Consider the following 22,014-nt stretch of genomic DNA (forward strand, 5'->3'; position numbering starts at 1 on the left):
GGTGAACCCACATGCTTCAAAATGCTGCCCGGCACCTGCCACGCGGGTCCGGGACTGCTTCTGGGAGCTCTCCCACCTTGGACCAAAGCAGGAGCACAACTCCGCTGAGCCGATGGCCCCGCCGCCCAGAGGGATTTGTGCACTCTTTGACCCTGCAGCCCCCCCCCCCAACCCGCCCCAGCCGACTTTCCTCAGGAACCGTGCGCGGCTCGGGCTGAGGACGGCGAGGGGATTTTGGGGCCGGGCGAGGCTGTTTAGGTCCATCCCCAGACTTGGAGAAGCCCCTGCTTCCTCGCACCGCCCTGCACCCTCCACCCTCAACCCCCTTCCCCAAGAGCCGGGCTGACCCCGGGGTCGAAGGGAGGAGGCGATCGGCCCGGTCTCGGTGCTCACCCGTCCCCCCAACGTCCCCGGCAGGCAGCCCACCGGGGCAGGCGGCATCTCCCCCGCTCCCACCCCGCGGCTATTGGCCGTCCGCGCCGGACCCGCCTCCGCGGCCGCGCAAGCGCTGCGCGGAACCGCGCCGGGGCGCTGCCGCCGCCGCCGCCGCCGCCGCCGGGAGCGTTCAGCACCGCGGGCTGCGGACAGCGCCCCGCCGCCGCCGCCGGCCATGGAGGCCGCGCCGCGCTCGCCGCGGCGGGAGCAGCCGCCCGAGGGGACGCGCCGCGCCTCGCCCAGGTAGGAGCGCGGGTCCCCGACGGGACACCGGGGGCCGGTGGCGGGGGGAGCGGGGGGCTCCTTCCCCTCAAGGACGGGGGCAGCCGGTAGCGGTGCCGTGCCCGGTGCGGAGGGGCAGGCGGCGGGTCGGGCCGCGCACGGTGCGGCGGGGCCGAGCCGTGTCCCCGCGGGTGGGAGCTGCCGCCCTGCCGCCACCCCCGGCTCTGGGGGTGCGGAGGTGGCCGGTGCCACCGGGTTTTTTTAAATTTTTTTTTTTTTTGCCGGGGACGGGGGTGCGGAGCTGGGCGCAGTCGTCGTCTCCCCCCCCCGGCCCCGCTGAGGTGTGTCCCGTCCTCCCAGCGAGACAGCAGGCAAAGCCCCGAGCTGCCTGCCGAGCTGCCGACCCCTCGGTTGTGGGGCTGGGAGACGGGGGCCGGCCGGCCGGCCGGTGCCCCCGGTGCTCCTGCATGGGACCAGGCACGTTGTGCGGACCCCACCGTGTCGGGGGGGCGGGGAGGGGGGGCGACCGCCTGGCTTGGCCTCCCTGGCAGGTTTTTATCCTGCAACATGGTGAGCTCTCCCTTCTGCAGCAACGGGTGAGCTATTGTTGGTGAAGCTCAGCATGTTTCAGACAGGGTCCTCATTGCGCTAGGCTATGGGCAAGCACGGCTCTCACTCCAAAGATTTTTTCTATAAAGACCTGCAGCCCTCATCTTCTCCCCCCTGCGCCATATGCTCCCTTACCTGGTGTCTTAAACCAGGTTGGCAGCCACAATCATTGTCATTTTCTGGAAAGGTCAACAAGCCCACGATCACGGGCAAGGAGCCATCCCCAAATTTGCAAGCACATTGCCATTTGTTAGACCGGAGGCAACAGATCTTCTGAGCTCTTTGGATTCTGTTTGACCAGAGCACACCCCGAGGTCAGCAGCACACAAATTCCTTCTGAAAGCCAAAGAATTTCCCTTCTGTCTGGTACAGGATATCCACGCTGAGACATCCCCACCTGCCTGGGGGAGCCAGCAGGGGAGTCACTTCTCTTTAGACAGCTCTGAATATCTCAGCCAGAGGCTGGTGTGCTTTCGGGTCTCGGTGCTTGCTGAGTGACTGTTAGGCAATCCAGCACTGTTTTAAATCTTGGGCATTTGATGGAGTCAGAGCTATCACTGAAGCCCTCTTAGCTTTGCTCGCCTCAGTAACCCTTGCTCATTCAAACAGGTCTTTTGAAATGAATGCTGCAGCCTGTAAGAGTTAAAGTTATAGAGATGAGTTAAGCCATCTGAAACAGGCGTATTTTGAATTTCACTCATGCTGCTCACTCAGGAACTAAAATCTATGGCAATAAAGTACAAGAGGATAGCGCTCTCACTCCTGAGCATGCGTATACATAAATGCTTCTTTATGCAAGGCTCTTCATATAGCCACTAAAGGGTTAGCCCTGTAGTCCCCATCCTCTGCTCCTCACCAATACTCTTTATCATCAATGCTCAATTCATCATCAGAAAAATACAGATGTTTGAAAACACTACCTTCCTTCTAGCCTCTTTCAGTCTGGGATAGCAAAGTGTTGTTTTCTTTTCCTTTCCCTTTTCATTTAATTTCGTTTCTTTTTTCTTAAAAACAAGGCTTAGCAAACATGATTTTACCAGCACATTTTACACTGCTGGTGTAGATAGAGCAAGCTGCATCCAGACCTATTCTGGCACCAAAGACTGGGTGAGGATCTTGAGCCCTTTGTGTCTGGTTGTCTCCCACCACACATACCTGTACCCGCAGCAGCAGTAGCTGCCTGGGGTAAAGGTAAGGCTGTTCAGACGAGTCAATGGAAAGGATTATAAAACTAAACTTTTCTTGGCAGACTACGTGGGAAGCAGAGTTTTGCAGTCTCATTAATTTTTCATGATGATTTAACATACTCGGGAGTCTCATTAACAAAAAGATTGTAGGTCTTCTCAAGGATACTCACTATCCTGCTGCCAGACCAAAAAAGCAAAACAAGTAGCAACTACACAGACGTTTTTCAGTGCACGAGAATTTGACCCAGCCTAAGGAGGAGATTAATTGCTTATGAGGTGCCTGTCTCTCCCTGTCAGCTAGACAGGGGAGCTAGATAACAAGGTGAGAGTGAAACGCAATGAACCCTTCCCTAATCTCTGGAAAAGGGCACTCTTATCTCCTCATAAAACAAGCAAAGAAGCTCTTTTTTCTCAAGAGCTCCACTGCTGTTTTGCTGGGGCTATGTTCAAAGAGAAAACCTCTATTTAAATTCCATTATAAAAACCCATTCTTAAAAAGTCATTTACAGCTCTCCAGGAAAAAGCCATTAGTCTAGATGGGAGCCGACCTATAGCACATGGGTTTAATTCAGAAAGAATTTTTTTTTTTTCATTTGGGAAAACTTGTGCAGCTGACATGCAAGCAAAACCTTGCTAGAGTAAGAAAAAAAAGTGAAAGAAAATAAAACTCGCTTCTTTTTTCATGAATGAGATTTTGCAGTGCTTAATGTCCAATTGAGCAAAGGTTCCAGGGAAAAAGGGCTCTGGCTGTAGTCAAGATACAGACTCTTGCCCTTTCTCGCGCTTGTTTTTATTCTCCCTTGAGATTCTTCTGTCAACAGAAGTTGTAGTTTGACTCAGGCATCAGACAGCTCCATTCACTTGGTAGGTGTTTCCCATCTTTCATATGCAAAGTGCTGCTTTCCTGATCCTCTCCTTAGTATGCAAAGGGTGAGATAATCTTTCTACTAAAAAAAAAGAAGTGCTTATAGAAATGGTCTTGGGGACAAGGGTAGAATTAGCAGACCAATAAAGAAGCCATTCCTTCCAAACTCTGAATATTTTTGGCCCATTTCTGCCTCAGAGACGCCTGTGCTCTTCTACTGTGTGGCTCAGAGGGAAGCAAGACCAGAGATATGCCAAAGAAATGGAGTGGCTGAGGAAAGGGAAGGTGACCGTATGCTGTCATTTCTTTGCCCCGCAAACCTTCCTCCACCTGAGCTCAGCTCTGTGTGCTGGCACAGTGAAGCTGTCCCGAGGGGGAAGGAGTTGGGGGCAGGCAGCCAACACGGCATGATTCCAGCAAACCCTCTTGCTCGGGCTTTGATGCTCAGGCTGGTGGGGAGGTGAGCAGCTAAAGCCATGTCCTGCTGACACCTTCTGCGGGGCAGTGTCCGAGCTTCTTAGCGGGATGCTGGTCTTTGGGAGGAGGGAGATAGCCCACCATAGCATTCAGCCCTTGGCTCCTGCCGCAGACTCTGGAGTGCCTACCACTGCTCCGCATCCCAGCAGAGGTGGAAGGGCAGAAAGCCATCTCCTTAGAAGTCTTGACCTTATCTTGCATGTTTTCTTGTGGGAAGAAGCTTCTGTCCTTTTGCTGGTTCCCCCACATAAAGTAGGCTGCCTGTGCCCTGGTACTCATCTCAGAAAAGCATTGCTGCGCTCAAAGTGACTTGAGCAGTTTCATAAATTGGATTATTATACCGTCTAGACATCTCAAGGGAAGAGATGGGGAAGGAAATAGTGTGAGAAATGCAACTCATTGTCACGGGTGACAGGAGCAGTTAACTCCAGTTTCTCCTTGCCCCGCACCTCCTCATTCTCTCTTTTCCCAGCATCTCTTTGGTTGCATCCAGCTGAGCTTGAAGAAGAAAATGGAGGCTGTCGGGCTGCCTCTGTAGGCTTTTCTGTGGCTGAGACGCCCTTTCTGCCCACTCAATCCCAAAGATGTCAAATATCTGACATGGCCCAGACTGGGAATGAACGTTAAAAAGAAAGTTTCTCTTCCCTTGATGTTAGTCTTTGCTAGTGTCAGCGTGGCAAGCAGAGTCCAGTGCGGTGCTCTGCCCACCTCTTCTCCTGCCTGACAGTAAACAGGTATCAGAAACTCCCCCCCAACCATTTTTCTAGCATAGTTCAGGGTCCTGTGGGCCCAGAAAAGTAATAGCGACATGGTTGCAGGCAAAGAAGGACCAGCCTACATCTCTGGTGCAGACCTCAGCATATCAAACGTTAAGCCCGCCAGCACTATGGCTAATTGGGAGTGTAGCAAGTGAAGACTCAAATTCTGCAGAACTGCCAGCAGTGTTTATCCAAATCGATCATTATTTGCGAGCTCCAGGTTTCCCTGGAGATTTTGGATAACCAAGGTCACATCGTGATGGAGTTGGAGAGAAACGAGCATAAGGCAACTCATATCCAGAGGGTGATTGACAGAACTGTAATTGTTTAGTCTGAAAAGGAGATAATGAAGAAGAGTCACGAGTGAATGATCTGAACTAGCCAAAGTTATTCTAAAATATGAAGTCACTGAGCAGGCAGAGGATTAAGTTAAGAGACTACATGCGGGGAAAACAGAACTTCACAGTGTTTCGCAGCAAAGATGGTAAACAAGAAGAATGGGCTTTCATGTGAAATATTAGAATCAAATGTATTAACGTATGTGCATAAAAACTGGAGGCAATCTGTGACATCCAAGAGTTTGTCATCTGCTTTCCCCACCAGGAGGTTTTGTAGCTGAGGGGGTTTTGGAGGAGGAATTTTTCATTGCATGTTTCCTGCATCTTCCTGATCATCTTCAAAGTGTTTTTTCTGAAAGCCTTTTTGTTCTGTCCAGTGTTACATAGTCACCGTCAGATGAGGCAGATGTGGCAGAACATCAGACTAATTTAGTTATGAAAAGCCGCCGGTCCCAATCTCCTATGCAGATCCAGCAGTTTAAATGAAAAAGAATTTTGGTTTTGACCAGGTGTGGGAATACTGAAACCACAAACTCTCAGTGCAGCAGTGTCTCTGCGAATTACTATGCATTGTAGGAAACCATCGCCTATTTAAAGTGTATAAAAATTAGGAAAAACAACAGGATCAAGGTAGAGGGAAAACAGTAATTTAGAGGCATCAAAAAGGGAGTGAGAAAAGCTCTTGCCAAAGCATAACACGACCACAATCGCAGCACTCTGATGAAAATTCCCTGACCCAGGACAACTCGTACAAAACTACAAGCCCCAAATAAGATGCAGTCACTGGACACCTGGGAGGAGTGAGATGAGTTACACTCTAAGCTTGAGAGAGTGGATTGAGGGACTCTGCAGGTCAGCTCTCCCAGACAAACTGCCCCTGCAACTTGCCAGAGCCGTAGAGTATGTGGTGGTTAGCATCTCCCAGTCAGGTTGGTTCTATAATTAGCATAGATGGGCAATGACTAATTAAAGATGTCATTTTATACGTTGACTACCACAGACTGTGATCTTTCTTCCATCTCTCTGCAGTGCACCTGCCCCATGCTGCAGCAGTACAGCTGAACCTGAATCCCTCCCGGTGCAGGGATGACTCTGATGAGGCTGTAGCAAGTCCAGACAAGACTTTAGATTACATCTCATGAACAGCTTTGCTGGCATGTGATTTATAATCTCATGTATCGCATTCATATACACCAATGACAAATTTGTAGTCTTCTGTTGTAACCTACCTTTATATAGAGCTATAACACAAATCATGCGCTTGAAAGTCTGGGTAATCCTGCCACTAATCCATCTGTGACAGGACAGCAAGGAGTTCATGCAACGTGCTTGATATTATTTCTTTTGACAAATTCTGTGGGTGAATGGGGTATCATTGTCACAATCTGTTCAGGAGCTCCTGCTTTGGCCAACAGCACTTCCTCTTGCTACATTGAACTAGCTCCAGTCTTACTAGTACTTTGGGTTGCAGAGCAGAGGCAACCAAGCACTGGAACTGCTGGGGACAACCTGTCAAGCTTATCTCAATGAGGTGTGCACGCATCTGTCTGCTGGTTTTCTGGCACCTGCTTCAGTGCAAACTTTGACTTCTTTCTAGCCACTTTGTATATCTGTTGTCATAGGAAATGTTAATGGTCTCACAGATTCTGTCCAACGTTGCTCTCTTTGGGTGTATGGCCTCGTCCAAAGATGCAAAGAAGTTCACTTACACAGACACTGGTATTTGCAGACTATTTTAATATCATTTTGCCATTTCTTCTCCCCTTCCTTGGCCACTACCAAAAAATATTCAGCAAAGGAATTTGACAACGCAAAGTAAAATCCCCCATATAGTTCCCCCCTCCTGCGTGGCCTGAGCTTCAGAAAATCTACATTTGAACGTCGGTTATTGCTTCTGAAGTCAGTGTCATGGTAATGAGCACCCCTGAACATGCCATCCATGTCTGTAACTATGCTGTAGCTGTCTTCTGGCTTAAAAATGAAAATTAGCATTGGATGGTGTCTAATCAGTCAAGATTTCTTTGTTACTAGCCCCTGGACTGGTACACTGTGGAAGTAAAGCAAAGTGCAATGTCTGTGCCATGAGTCTCCATACCAGCAACGGTATAACTGCTACCACAAACGTTACTCCATTGTAATGATTTTAATTAAATAAGCCCATTTTCTACAATCATGAAATATAGTTTCTCAGTGTTGACAAACTCAATTGATGTTGGAAAGTACACAGCACAAGATGGCAAGGCAACTATATCCTTTTTTCCGGAAAAAAATACCGATTTTGAAGCAATATTGAGCTAATAGTATTCTTCAAAACCCTTTTGTCATTGATAGTATCATGCCATTTAACTTTGCGTGCAATTCCAGAGACTTGTAATTGCTAAAATTCTGTCTTTTTCCATGGCTGTCTGAAAAAGAAATGAGAGGGACTCTGCAAATTTTCAAAAATATTCCCTTCTCAAACATTCTGCCTTCATTTTTTCCCACATCGCATCAGGTGCCTCAGGCTAAAATTCATGTCATCTAGTCTTGCTCCAGCACTCATAATTCTTCGATGATTTGAGACATTTTGTGACTCTAGCTGGCCTGAATCATTCGTTGTCCTTAATCCTCAATGCCAGACACTCAGGCAAGACACATAAGTCAGCTGTAGACACCACAGCACGTGCTCGGAACAAGGACCAGCAACTACTGGTGTTTCCATATTGTGCTCTCTTTCTGAGCTCCAGGTTGCACAGTGCTGCTGAAACTCCAACACCTGGACCAGCTGCGTCTCTTGAGACAGCAATTCCTAAGGCATTTTTGGGGTCACTGTGACCTCAGTCTATTGTATGTGAAGGGTTTTTCAGTGTCACGCAGACTAACTAGTCCCTCAATGTATTATTCAAACCTTTTCCAAGCTAGCAAAATCTCTCAGGTTCCATAAATCAAGAACTGTAGGAATGAAATAATTTTTAAATTCCTTGGAGAGAAGAAAGCATATCCTGCAGAGACCTCATTACTTGGGAACTGAAGTCTGCAAATGTTTTGTGTCAGTAAGTTGAGCAGTCAGAGGAAAGTGAAGCTTCAAAAGATCTTGAGAGATCCTAGTCCATCCCGTTCCTACATACCAAGACCAATAATATCTCTTGCTGTCATCCTTGGGAGATGTATGTCTAAAATGTTCCTGAAGAGCCCAGTGGAGAGTCTGCAGGACATGGGAGCCGTTAGGGCATGGGCCAGGCTGGAGGCTGAAGCCCCTTTTACACCATCACAGCCATCAGGTTCAGTGTTCATTTTTTTCAGTGCCAGGGGTGATTCACTCTCCTACTCTCCCAACGTGGAGCAGAGCCAATCCTTCTGCAGAGCAATCAAACAAATTCATCTTCCCAAGAAGCACAGATAATTGATTGTCTTCTGCACATGCAGTCTCCTTTGGTTTCTGTTTCCCCAGGTGTCTGGAGTCACTCTGAGGTCCTGAGTGAGGACCCTGCCATTATCACCAGCCAGTGTGTTCTGCCCCCTCCACAGTGAAATATCTTGGAGATTTGGTTGAGGGGATGTTACTCAATTTTTTCAAAATTTTGGAGCAACACACACAAAGACGTGATGGATTCTCCATCAGTTGGAATCCCCGAGTGAGTCATGGATGTCTTTATAAAAAGCATAATCCAGCTCAGCCCTGAGACTGGCTGTTGGTACAGCAAATAGTGGGTGAGGTTTTACATCTTGTGTTACGTGGGAGGCCTGTGAGAGTCTCCAGTTTGCAGGATGTGACTCCCCTGAGTAGCCTTTCTACTGCTCTGCTGTTTTACCGTACCTTTATTTTCCCTCACAGAGAAAAACAAAATGCAGGACCTTGCCAGACATGTCTTGCCATGCCAGAGATTGGGAACACCGAGCCCAGCTACAGTGGCACTTCCTGGGAAAGAATCTGCCCGGTCCATCACTGCCCCATTCCTGCATCCCCCAGGCTGGGAGGAGACCACCTGCCCTCCTCCAGCCACACGCTTGGGCCAGTCTCCACCCAGTCCAACGGTCAGGTGCCATCGAGCTCCCAGGACTCGCAGCAGCATCACCTGTATTACCCCTGCAACCAGCAGGATCCCCACGGCAGCTACGGCCTGCCCCCACTCCCTGGGCACGGCGAGAGGCCCATGTTGTGTTCCCACCTTTCCAGTGGTGATCCCGCACCAGCTTCTCACCACGAGACCTCGGAAACCCCCTGGAAACAGTGGTCCCCTGGGCAGCGACGGCCAGTGCAGCATCACATTGTAACAGTCAGGTAAGAGGCACATGGAGACCAGCTCAGGGGCTTTCAAAAAGCATCTCCGGAACTTTGTGGTGGGAGGCAGGAGGGGATGAGAAGGGTCTGAGTGGGGATGCATGAAACATGGGTTTGCTCTTCAGTTTGGGGCAGCGGCTGCCCCAAAATGCACGGTGGGATCGTCTGCTCTCTCCCCCTCTGTGGAGAGTGTACAGAGAGCTGCCATTCCCACACCAGGGAGAGGCAGGATTTGCTTCTCAAGATGACTCATTGGATAAAGCCAAGGTCACTCAGTTGCTCCTAGATCATGCAGCTGTGATTATGCCCATCTTCTATGATCTTTGCATTTTCTCCTTTTGCACTGCAAGACATCCAGCTGGCTAATCCTTTATCTTGGCGGAGTTTCTCAGTGACAAGAGCAGAGTTAATTTTTTTTTCTGCCCCCACCGAAGCTGCTGCCTGTGCTGGAAGGGTGAGGCAGCAGAGGGTAAGCACTGGCTACAGCTAAGCAGTGAGAAATACAAAAGTGGGGAATACTATTTGGTTTTCCAGGTTGGGCAGCAACGAGGGCGTAAATTCTGTATCATCCATGACAGAATCGGGCAAACTCCATTTGTGTGCAGAGGACTCCAGTGACTTGCTTGGGTGGTGGATGTTTCTTGGGCAGTGCTGTAAGGATGCATACAGGATGGGCTTCCCCAACAGCCTGAGCTACAGCCTCTGCTCCTTCCAGCCAGCATCTTCCATCCTCGTTGCCTGTGCCTTTTGGAGTCCACTGTTGGCACTAAAGACCATGATCCCTGTGCTACCACAGCAGCAGTGACCAAAGTCCAATAAAAGATGGCACAAGATTCCTTCCTTGCCTTTGCACAGCGGTGCGGGGTTAGGCACAAATGCCCTTTATGGTCTCATTTGCTAGCCACTAACAGAGGATTTAATTTGCTTGTGTTTGCAGTGTAGAGCAATTGCAGTCAAGAGGAGTGGAGCCTGGATCCTTTTTAGCTCATACGCTATCAACAAAATTGTCAGCTACATTCTCTGTAACAGGTTATTTAAGTAGGAAACACAGCTGGATTGCAAATCCCTGGCAGAATGTGCAGCACTAGCAGACAGAAAAGTGATAACAGAATAATGCTAGAATGGGGGTTTTAATCCAAGCAAATCTGCTTGAGAAGCTATTGTGAGAGAATTAGCACAGGATGGGCAGTGTGCTGCCGGAAAGAGACCTCTCTTTAATAATCTGGTAAGGATTTTTCTTTGCTCCTCTCTCTCCCAAATCTACAGAGCATTAGTGTGATGAGGAAAACACAATATAATTTATTACACGTGCCACTGAGAGTGACTTTTCCATGGGGAACTCTCCTCCATTGCTTTTTCATTTCTTCCGTTCATAACAACCTGCCAGGAAGGATAAGCTGCCACAAGGTCATCAGCTGGCTGTCCAGGATGGAGCAGGGCCATCTGCCCCACGCAGATGTCAGAGTGCAGCAGGACCTTCTCCCAGTTTAAGCCAAGAGCGTAGGAGGAGGGTGACAGGAGAAGGGAGCACTCACTGAGCTTAGCCTGGCATGGCTGCAGAGAGAGGAGGAAGACACAGCTGGGAGCAGTTCGCTGGAAGCTGCATTGCAACCCAAGGCCATGCCGGCCTGGGTCATATTTTAAGGGGACATTTCAGTGGAAACGGAGAGCAGAATGAAAGATCCCTTGGATATGGTGACCCACTGAGGCGCAGCTTTTTTGTTAAATGTCAGTGGAAAGCTTGCCCTCAGGGATTCATTAACGTAACCTTGGATCCCCTGGGGAAGGCTTCTTTATTTTGTTCCGCAGAGCCCTACAAGTAGGAATAACAAATGCTCCTCTGTGAAGGAAACCCTGGTAAAATGTTTTGAGCAGCTCCACTGGCCTTCCGCTCCTCTAGTCTGGACAAACGCTGTCTTTGGAAGGGCCCAGGAAACAAATGAGAGCCACCTTTTCAGAAAATCCTTGCTGAGCTAAACAGGAAATAAAAACTGTCTATAGGCATTGCTAGCCCAACTCATGAAAGTTAATAAGGAGGTATGCTTTTGTCAAGAAACAATTTAAAAATTCAGTAGGCAAGCACTTAAAACAGGTTTTCATGGATAAGAGTTGCAGTGTGATTTCTATAGGATTACATTGCTAATGACCATTACTTTCTATGGAGCTTTCTTAGAGGGGCAAAAATGCAGTGTGACTACATGTCTTCCCATCCTGTTTGGTTAAAATGCCAATGGGAGAGGAAAAGACTCTGTTATTCATTAAACTAATTCCTGTAGTGCCAGTATTCTTGCAGCAATGGCTCTGCCTGGTGCTTTACAGCCCCTGAAGGGGTTAACTTGCTCATTAACAGCCCAGCACTGTGCTTCCTAGGAAAATAATAAATGAACGCATCTTTTTTTCTTTTTTCTGTCTGCAGACATGACAAAGCTTTCAGGATGCCAAAAAGGTATGTTTAATATCAACAGCTTCCTGTCCTTCTACCCCATTATCGTTGCTCTCCTACCCTGCTATTAGGAAATGCAGAGTATTATTGCTGGTGACATCCCCAACAGGCCCAGCTTCAGAGGCAAGGTCAGCGCTCCCCGTGCAGGGCTTCCCATCTGCTTGGAAAAATCTCAGTTTCCTTGTGAGATCAATTTAGCCTGCATTAATGAATAGCAACGCTGTCTTGATAGCTGTTCTTGGGGCAGGTGCCTGGCTCTAGTCCATGCAATAGCTTTTTATATATATATATATGTATATATAAAAAATAATCTTATATGTATGTGTGTGTATGTATATGTGTGTATATATATATATAGGATTAATCCAGCTTGGCCCACCAGATGAGCAATCAGGAGGATAGCCCCATCCATGACATCTTTTCAAAAGACAGAGGATTTTTAATACATTTCTCAAAATTAAAATAATTTGATTGCTTTCAACTTCTGTTTAAAAGCTGATTTTTGTAAACTATTTTTTCTGGAAGGTTTGGGCGAATATCTTCCATCATCAGATACCACAGCTGATTCTTTTTTTTTTCTGGTAATTGGGCACAGAATCACCCAAACCAGCCTCTAGAAATTGGGTACTCTAATGCGTAAAGGGCAATTTTTGTTCATTTTCACAGCAAAGCCTTCATCTATGAAAACAAACTTGGTAAGGCAGTCTTAAATTGAAAAAAATACCAGGCCTAACCAAAAGTCATGTGAAAAGCTGTTTGAAGGGCTTGTGATGATTTCTGATGATGAGAAATAGCTGCATTATTTGACTCAGTGAAGCTGGAGGCAAGAGAAGCAAAAGAGCAGGCAAGCAGGAACTTTACACCTCGAGGCTGATATGCACCAGCACAGCCACTCTAAAGTTCATAAATATTTTACTTCCTCATAAAGCTCAAATATTTGTCAACTATTTTTAAACAAAGAATTTCTTATATTTCAGAAATACATCAGAATACAGAAGAAATACCTAGAACCTGCCAAACCAGAACAGGAACCCATTCCAATATCTTATCTCTTAACAGATATTTTTGAAGAAGTCAAAAATCTTCAGGCAGTAAACCCTGCACTGGTAAAAAACTGTCAGATAGTAACTTTGACAGATCATCCTATAGGAAACACAGTTTGTCCCAAAAGAAAAACAGACCTCGGATGGAAAATTTTAGACCAGGTCTTAAGAACAAAAGTAACTGACAAAAATACTTTGGGCCAGAGTAAGCCATTTCTCTGGAAGGGTTTTGTTCGTACAGAAATGTCATTAAGAATGTGTGTGCCACCATACCACACTGATATGTATTCCAGGCATAGCCCTGGCCTGGGGGCTTGTAGGTGTTCTCCAAACCCTGAAGGAAAACCACTGTGCTGCATTTGCAGATGCTCGTTGTAGGTTCAGTGTTTGGTTTTGAGGCTGGTATCAGGGTGACATTCACTCATCCTGTGGATGCAGAAGCCACTTGTCCACTCCGTGAATGCTGCTGGCAATCCTAACTTCAGTTACACATCAGATCAGTGGTTTCCATCCTTTTTTGCTGTGCAGATGTCTGTACATTTTCCAACAGTAAGGCAGGCCCCTATATAGTGAGTGAATTTAGACCAATGACAACGGACTTGCTTGAGTTAGTTATCTTTAGGGGACTCGTCAGAATAGCCCAAAGACTTCTTAGGGTCCACAGGCTGAAAATCTGCAGGCCAAACTGTTAGGCAGCTACTAGGTTAGATTGCCCAAGGAGGGGGGGAGGGGGGAAGGAAGAAGCTCTTTTTAAATGCAATCTTTTAAGTTAAATATTTAAAGCTTCATGTTGCCTTAGGATGCAAGAGTCTGGTTTTTATTATTTCTGATTGAAAAAGCAGGAAAATGTAGGGAGGCAAAATGTAATTACCCGAGTTAATTAGAATTGCCTGCAAACATCCAGTTGGAGGTATAATATGTTCATTAATAGCTGTACTAGAGCCTCTAGGCTTTTCAATAAATAAATGCTCAAACCAGAAAGCCCTAATTCTTTTACTTCCTTTTACTAACACTACGTTGGTTCAACAGCAGGTTTCGTGCTAAGAGCAGAGGTGCCTTAACAGCTGCATTTTTTCTTCTCCTGTTGATTCCAGTTATTCTCAAATGATTGCGGAGTGGCCCATAGCCATCCTGGTGCTGTGTTCAGTGACGGCTGTGGTTTGCACTGTAGCTGGCCTGCTTGTTGGAAATTTGCCTGACTTTTCAGAACCCTTAATGGTGAGTCCCTACAGATACATCAACATGAACATAAGGAAAAGCCATGGGCCAACCAGTGATATATTCTTTCTGCCATATAAAATGAGCCTTTACTTTCTTCCTTCTCTGCCGATAGAGGAAGCAAGGCAGGAGAGTAAATCAAGGAGGACATTAAAGCCACTAGAAAAAATGACCATGTTTATCAGTGACCTGCTGTCCTTAACCCACATCTTCACAGCGTGCAACCAAAGCAAGATTCCTTCAGAATGAACATGTGTCAGAGTAATGCACAGTATTTGCTGTTTCTTTGACACCATAGAAAGAGCACAGCCTGTGCCAGTGGCAGCCACCACCCCATCTCTCAGCAATGCTGTGGACTTGCACTAGTGCCCTCACCCTGGTGTGGAGACACTGCCAGAACAAACCGGGATTGCTGCCTTTGCTCCCCTTCCACTGCTGGAAGGCTGGGGTTGCCCGAAAGGACTAGCTAGGCTGGGTGGAGATTGAATGGAGGATCTGGCTTTGGCTCCTACAGCCTGCGTGCAAGGCTCTTGAAATGGAGAGACGGCCCCGTTCTGAGCACTGCTGCACAGGGTCCCATTTTCCATGCAGGATCCCACATTATCTAGTCATCCCTGTCTTACATTAAGGGAAGAATCCTGAGAAAATAACAATAGACTAGAGTTTGTCCAGGAAGAGGAAAATTACTCCCATTTCTGTAAGTGACTATTTTACTTGAAGAGGAGGAGAAGAGTCTTATGAGATCGAGGAGAGAGAATTGTAGCCATCCTTGCCCAAAAAGGAAAGGAAAAGAGAAATACTTTTTTCTGTCAGCTCTGGGATGCAGTATTTCCAGGGAAAATTCAATTTCTGTATCTCTCCAAGATGCAGTAATAATGTCATATAGTTTCTGTGTCTAGGAGGAGGATTAACGAAAGCTAAGCTAAACTAAATGCAAGCTGATGACAAAGCCCTTTTGCTTGGCTGCAGGGTTTCGAGCCACGAGATACTGACATTGGCAGAAAGCTCGTTGTGTGGAGGAACGTAGAGAGCCATACAGGCTACAAGAAGACCTTTTCCCTTTCTCCCTATGCTGAGAAGAAAAGGTATTTGAGTTTGGTTTGGGGGGGCTGAGGAAGATGTTGGCTCTAAAGTTATAGATTCAACGTTCCAAGATATCTATGTGAATTACAACATATATGCTACGCTTAACAATGACCAAGGCACTGGAGAGTTTAAAGTCTGTCTGCCTGCAATGGACTTGGGCTCCCTATTCTGGAAACCAGGAATTAGGCTCTAAACTCTTCATGTGTTTACTTACTGTTCACCTTTAAGAGACTGCAGAGGCGATTCAGCATGTCTGCACAAGGGGATGCAGTTTCTCACTTAGTCTTATCAAGATCCCTATAAAGGGGCACAGTCAACCCAATATCGAAAAGCTGTCATCCAAGCAATGCTCTTTCAAGACTATGACTTGAAGAGATGACTCTTATTGCTGCAGCAGTGTTGTGTGTGGCACCACAGCCTTGTCAGTGAATGTAACTCATAGCCAGATGATCTCTAGTTACGACAATAATCTGATCTCTTGCTAGCTATGATGACATTGGCATTAGCAGAGGACAGAAAGCTGCTCAGGGAGAACAAGAAGCGAGGACACGGAGAATGGTGGAACAAATCTACAGAGCAGATGGTTTCTTTTGTGGTCCCCCAGGTGAGTGAAATCTCGATGGGGTAGTAAGTAGTACACACCCAGACCTGAACAGCATACAGAATTGTCAAGGTGGTTTAGGTCACAGGGAAATGTTCTGAAAGTGATCTAAGAAAGCAGTGTATACAATACCACCCTGTAAAAGCTATGCCACCTTTCAGGTGGTGATCTTCCAGCACTTCATAACTGAGTGGTTAGAAAAGGCTTGTTCTGAAATTCTGGAGAAGGGTTGTTTCTCCTTCTTAACTTTTTGCCATACGTCTTTTTTTCCCTTTAGAAATATGCCTTAAAAGCACCAGTAAAAGGACTAATGCTTTCCCCATTTACCCATATGAAAAGTGAATACTCTGAAAAAATGGCATGTGCCCCACTCCCCCTCTGTTCCCACTCCCCCCCTGTTCCTTCTTTTCTTCTTGAAAAATGTAAGTGGCAGTAAAAGCTGGAGAGAAAAAAGAGGAAAACTCCAGGACACCCAAAGTTTGTCCCAAAATGGACACTAGTAAGTAGAAGAAAGAGGAACAGCGTGCAGATGCTTTTACTCCCTTCCCTGCCTCTACTCCACCTCTGAAATCAGTCAAACACCAAACCCTGCAGGTCCTTGGGAGTTTCTGGCTGAACTCAAGCTCATCACTTGTAACAGGGGTGCAGAACCAGATGCCAGCAGTCACTAAAAGCATGCTGACAGCACAGAGAGTGTATTTTGAAAATGCCCCAATGCTGCTCTCCTGCTGCTGACAGATGGGTGAGGAGCAGAGATCAGATCACACAAGGCAGATGCTACCACTCACTACAAGCTACTGTCTTTGTGACCTGCTTCCCTTCAGGGAGTCCTCCATAGCAGTCGTATAGACAGCAATAAATATATTTTATTCTTTTTTTCTATGCACAGAGATTCTACTCCAAACAGCCTGGCTGATTCATCTTCATTACCTAATCCTTTTTTTTTTCCTTTTTTTTTTTTTTTCCTCTTTATTTCAGAAAAGAGCTATTCCCAGCTGGTATTTATGTCCACAACTGCTGGGAGCTTATGGAACTTGCAAGCTATTCAGTCCATGTGTCAAATTGAACAAGACAAGGTTAGTAATGTCAGGAAGAACATATATACATGCTGTCTCTTTTCTGACTGCCGCAATCTTTAATCTCTAGCTGAAAGGAAGCCAGACAAAAATAACATAAGCTATAGAACAGGTTTCATCCTAGAGGACTCCAAAGCAATCTACCTACTTAGCAATACAGAGATGATTCCACCTGTCACTAAAGTCCAGCTGCAAAGTAGCAGCTGCCATTAAACAAGAATAAACGGACACTGAACAAGAGCTTGGTCCAGAAACCAAAGGTGTCCATCAGAAGCAGCTGAGAATTTTGGGCAGCAGAACCTAATTACTGAAATGGAGCTATCATCTTGGAGACTGTGACAGCAAGTCTTGCAAGTGGGAAGTTTAATTGGGAAGTTAAATTGGATTAGCTGTGTTTGCCGTAGGATCCAAATTTTCAAATCAGAGGTTATAAAATATAAATAATGGACAGGGTTTAATTTTTGCAAAAGGCTAGCATGTTTCAGTAGCTCTAGTATTTGCAATTTGCCATTGGGAGGATGGCAAGTGATGGCTGATACACCTGGAGGGGAGGATTACTGCAAGGAGGAAGGAACACTACGGGGCTGCAAGATGAAGCGTGCAGAGAGGGTCTGACATGATGCTCCCTCATCTGTTTTTCAGATACGCTCACATGTTCATTTTAGAGACCTCTGCCAACGTACTGAAGCTAACGAATGCTGCCCAAGCTGGTCTCTGGGGAACTACATTGCTGTCCTGTACAACAGGTCTTCGTGTTTGGAGATAACCCAAGGAGACATCTCCCATACCCTGGCTCTCCTTCGTGCCTGTGCTCCAGACTACCATAAAGGTATCCTCACTCCGTCTTGCATAGGTCCTGAGACCGTGAGACAAAAACACTCTCAATGTGCCCAAGTCCCAGAAAAATGTACCCGCTTCAATGCCATTTATCAGCTTCTTCACTTCTTGGTCGACAGAGACTTTCTCAGTCCCCAGACGATTGAGTACCAAGTGCCATCTCTCAAATACAGCCTGCTGTTTTTGCCTACAAGGAAAGGTGCATCTATGATGGGGATCTACTTAGACAATCTGGAATCCTGGGATCTCTTTGATAACTATACATCTATCACTGGAATGGACCTGGGCCTTAAACAAAAACTATTCCAGCACTATCTTTTACTGGATACTAAGTATCCAGTCCTGGCAATATTAGCTATTTTTCTAAGCATTTCTTTTTATTTACGCTCAGTCTTTATTACCGTAATGGTCCTGCTCGCTGTTGTCAGCTCTTTAATGATCTCCTACTTCTTGTACAAGGTGGCCTTCAGATTCACCTATTTCCCTTTTGTAAACCTGACAGCAGTCGTCATTCTCAGCAGCATTTGTGCCAACCACACCTTTGTCTTCTTCGACCTCTGGAACATCAGCAAGAACCAGAACCCTTCCGCTGGGCTTTCTCAGTGGGTGAGTCAAACCATGCACCATTTTGCATATCTCATGCTGGCATCTTGCTTCACAACAGGTGCTGCTTTCTATGCCAGCTACATTAGCAATATAATAGCTATCCGCTGCTTTGCTATTTACATGGGCACCTCTGTGCTGGTGAATCTGGTATTCATGATGACTTGGCTTCCTTCTTCGGCTGTGCTGTATGAGCGCTACATAGCAACAACCTGCATTTACAAGCCAGAAGACTATTGGAACAACACTGGCCATAAGAGAGTCGCTCTCTCCCTCCATTACATTCTCAGGGGTCTCCAGAACACACTGTCTGAAACCTCCAAGCTACTATTTGAAAAGCTTCTGCCTTGTGGGGTCATCAAGTTTCGGTACATCTGGATCTGCTGGTTTGCTGCCTTAGCGATAGGAGGTGCCTACATTTCCTGTTCCAACCCAAAACTCAAACTCCCAACTCTTGAGACGTCATCTGTCCAGGTGTTTAGACTGAGCCACCCCTTTGAGAGGTACGATTCTGAGTACTGCCACCAGTTCATGTTTGAGAGGCTGGAGCATGGAGAAGGGCAGCGTATGCCTGTCACGATAGTCTGGGGCATTCTGCCTGTGGATAATGGGGACCATTTCAATCCAAAAAGCAATGGCACCCTAGTGACAGACGTCACCTTCACAATCCAAAACCCTGATGCCCAGAAGTGGCTCCTCGAATTCTGCCAAAAAGTGAAGAACAAAACTTTCTATTATCGTGACACAGAGCAGAAATCTACCGTGTGCTTCATGGAGGAGTTCCTCAGGTGGATGGACAGTCGCCAGTGCTCCCAGCGAGACCACAGCTTCAACCTTTGCTGTAACCAGTTCTCCTTCCCTTATGGAAGTGAAGTCTTCCTACACTGCATCAAAATGATGCTCCTGGAGCAAGGCAGGGAAGGGGCAGAAACGTACGATCTGGGCCTCAGGTTTGACGGGGAGGGAAATCTCGCTGCCTTAGTGCTGCAGTTTCAAACTATTTATCACTATAGCTTCAACTACAGCAAAGCCAAACAATTCTATGAGGAAATCAACCTCTGGGTAACAGAGGAAATGAAAACTGCCCCTGTGGGGCTTCAGAACGGATGGTTTACCAGTAAACTAGAGCTGTACAACCTCCAGCACAGTCTCAGCACAGAAACGATGGTGGTCATGGGGCTCTCCATAGCCATTTCCTTCGTGGTGCTGCTGCTCACTACCTGGAACGTTCTCCTTAGTGTTTTCTCTGTTACTGCCATTGCGGGCACTGTCCTTGTAACTGTTGGCCTTTTGGTCCTCTTGGAGTGGCAGCTCAATGCAGTGGAGTCTCTCTTCATTTCAGCTGCAGTAGGTCTCTCCGTTGACTTTACCGTCAACTACTGCATCTCCTATCATCTGTGCCCCCATTCTGACCGCCTGAGCCGAGTGGCCTTTTCCCTGAAGCAGATGAGCTGTGCCACGGCCATGGCAGCTTCTGCTCTCTTCTCTGCAGGTGTCATTATGTTGCCTGCGACGGTCCTGGCGTATAGGAAGTTGGGGATATTCATCATGATGATCAAGTGTATCAGCTGTGGGTTTGCCAGCTTCTTCTTCCAGTCACTGTGCTGCTTCTTCGGCCCAGAGAAGAACTGTGGGCAGATCCTTTGGCCTTGTGCCCACACCATGAAAGACTATTCTGATGACTCGGGGCTGAATGGAAGCTTTGCCTGTGGGGGGAGTGAGAAGCAAAGCCGGTTGCGGAAGGTCCAGGAGTCCAATACTGCAAACGAGCAATATGAGCTCCAGCCCTTGTCCAGAAAACTCAGCGACAGTTTTGACAACAGCACTTCCACAAGCAAGCTGTCCAACCGGCCGTCAGTGCTCTCTGAAGACACACAAGTTGAAGACAACAGATGCCCCAGAATAGGAATCCACCCCTCCCTTGAAAGAGAGAGACAGAATCTGCAGGAGACCCTTGGAGACCAGCAGGTTGGCCTGTGCCAGTGTCCTGCCTTGCAAACTTCCTCTCCTTACAAGCACAGCAACTCGGAAGCAGAAATTCACAGGGAGAGACTCTGCCGAGATTGTCAATGCCGAAAGTATGGTCTGAAAGCTTGGGATGGGTCTGGGCTGGACCATATCCAGCCGGCTGGCATGAAAGAAGAAGGACAGCTCAATAAATCACAGTGCTCTAGTGACACCGCCCAGCAGCAGTCGGATTATACCTCAGACAACAGCCATCTCCCTGCTGCTGATGTCTACAAAATTCACAGATGCCTTTGTTCTCTTGGCAGCTCTTTTGACATGCTCAACATCTCCAGTGAGACGTCGATTAGCGATTTTGAGCAAGGCCTAAAGCTTGCTGAATCAGCCAGTTCTTGTCCCGATGTCTTAGAGCTGTCTGATTCGTACAGTCAAACAGAGAGAGGTTACTTGAATGGGAAGAGAGATACCCTGCGGCTGGACCTGAGGGAGACTGTCTTTGATATCTCTCCAGCAGCATCGCAGCAGAACAGCTCTTCATGGAAAAATCGATTTGGATTAGGGAGCGATGGTCCGGTTGTGTTACCGAACAGCCAACCAGACATGCCTGATGTTTGGATCAAACGATCTAGCGCACAAAGTTCTGGTTACAACAGTTGAAACCTTGCAGAAAACAAAACTGTACTGCTAGGGAAAGGGGAAGTCGAAATCTCCTTGGAACTGTAAATATCAGTCTTTTCCTCCCACCTCTCCTAGAGCTGAGACTATTTCTTAGTGTTTCAGCTGTGCAAATACCTGTGGTTTCACAGAACCAGCAAATCTGATACTAGTGAGAGGATGTGAGATCAGTCTTGACGGAGTACAAGCCCTTTGACCTTCCAGTGTCTGGTGCCATATTCACAGCTGTACTGCAAAACTCACCAAGTAAACCTGTTTTGTCATTTCCTACAAGGTGATTAGATTTTGGTTTGTTGTCAAGGTCACATAGGAGAGAAATATGAAGGTGAATCTCCCCAGATATTTAACAACAGAGAAAGAGAGCTCATGAAAAAAAAAAAAAAATCCAAACCCCAAACCCGCAACTGAAAATCTAGCTATCAAGTGAAAAGTGTATTGTTAATAAAAAAAAGAAAGTCTTTCATTTTCTACTGAATCAGAAACTGCTTTATGTGAAATCCAGGTTCACTGATCCCATCAAAATAGTTCAAATATTATAAAAAAAATTTTATCAGCACTTCTGAGTTGATATAGTCTCTTACTGATCATGGAGCAGGCTGCAGAATCCAGCCTAAATCTATTTTCAGTAACAATTTCAGTTGTTTTATCAGAAGAAATTCTAGTACTGCCAAAGATTTTCAGTGTGAGATCTCCCCTTTGAGAAAAGTGTCCTCATCCCCTCAGTGACTCGGGTGCTTTGTGTGTCGTCTTCATAGCTTGTTTCCACTCAAGGCATTCCCCACAAACATGTAACTTTTTAAAATTTGCGTATCTGGTGAATCTTGAATTTTACCTTTTTTTTTTCTCTACAAGAAATAAACAGGAAAACAAACACTTCCTTGCCTTTATCTGTTGAAAAAAACATTCTCTATACAAGTTGACGTAAAATAAATGCTTATGACAAACTTTCCTAAATCCGAGTGATGCTTAATTTTCACCACGAACAATGTGGTTCATTTTCTTCAAGCACCTAATATATTTTCCAATACAACCAGCAACAAGAAAGCATACATCTTAAAAAGATTTGCTCTTTCTGACACCCACAAGGAGTTTTCCCTGCTCTGTGGGAGACAGGCCCCAACTGCCTTATGTCCATTAGGAATATGCTCTTTTAAAGCTACTAACAACACCTGAAATACATGACGTTATTTCAGTTTTGCATTTTCATAGTGCAGTTCTCATACTGGGTGTTCAGGTGGGTTTTTTGGCAACCAGAGCTGCCCTCAGGTTGCGAGCCAACACTTGACTGAAACCCTCTCCACACGGGAGCTGCTTC

General features: G+C 46.6%; 1 protein-coding gene across 1 annotated transcript; it reads left to right on the forward strand.

Moving 5' to 3' along the window:
• Window positions 1-610: 610 nt before the first annotated feature.
• Window positions 611-20,681, forward strand: DISP2 (dispatched RND transporter family member 2). The gene is made up of 8 exons (XM_075047161.1): window positions 611-678; window positions 8,706-9,152; window positions 11,569-11,598; window positions 13,733-13,856; window positions 14,826-14,941; window positions 15,428-15,546; window positions 16,522-16,619; window positions 17,262-20,681. The coding sequence occupies exons 1-8, from the start codon at window positions 611-613 to the stop codon at window positions 20,679-20,681; spliced, it is 4,422 nt and encodes a 1,473-aa protein (XP_074903262.1).
• Window positions 20,682-22,014: the final 1,333 nt, after the last annotated feature.

This window comes from Buteo buteo, chromosome 16, assembly GCF_964188355.1.
Source record: "Buteo buteo chromosome 16, bButBut1.hap1.1, whole genome shotgun sequence".
Taxonomy (NCBI): Eukaryota; Metazoa; Chordata; class Aves; order Accipitriformes; family Accipitridae; genus Buteo; species Buteo buteo.

Excerpts from the sequence above, each read along its gene's own strand:
- DISP2 (XM_075047161.1), top strand. The coding sequence starts at position 611 with ATGGAGGCCGCGCCGCGCTCGCCGCGGCGGGAGCAGCCGCCCGAGGGG. Across the intron at positions 9,153-11,568 it reads CATCACATTGTAACAGTCAG|ACATGACAAAGCTTTCAGGA; the intron begins GTAAGAGGCACA and ends TTCTGTCTGCAG. Across the intron at positions 14,942-15,427 it reads CCCTATGCTGAGAAGAAAAG|CTATGATGACATTGGCATTA; the intron begins GTATTTGAGTTT and ends ATCTCTTGCTAG.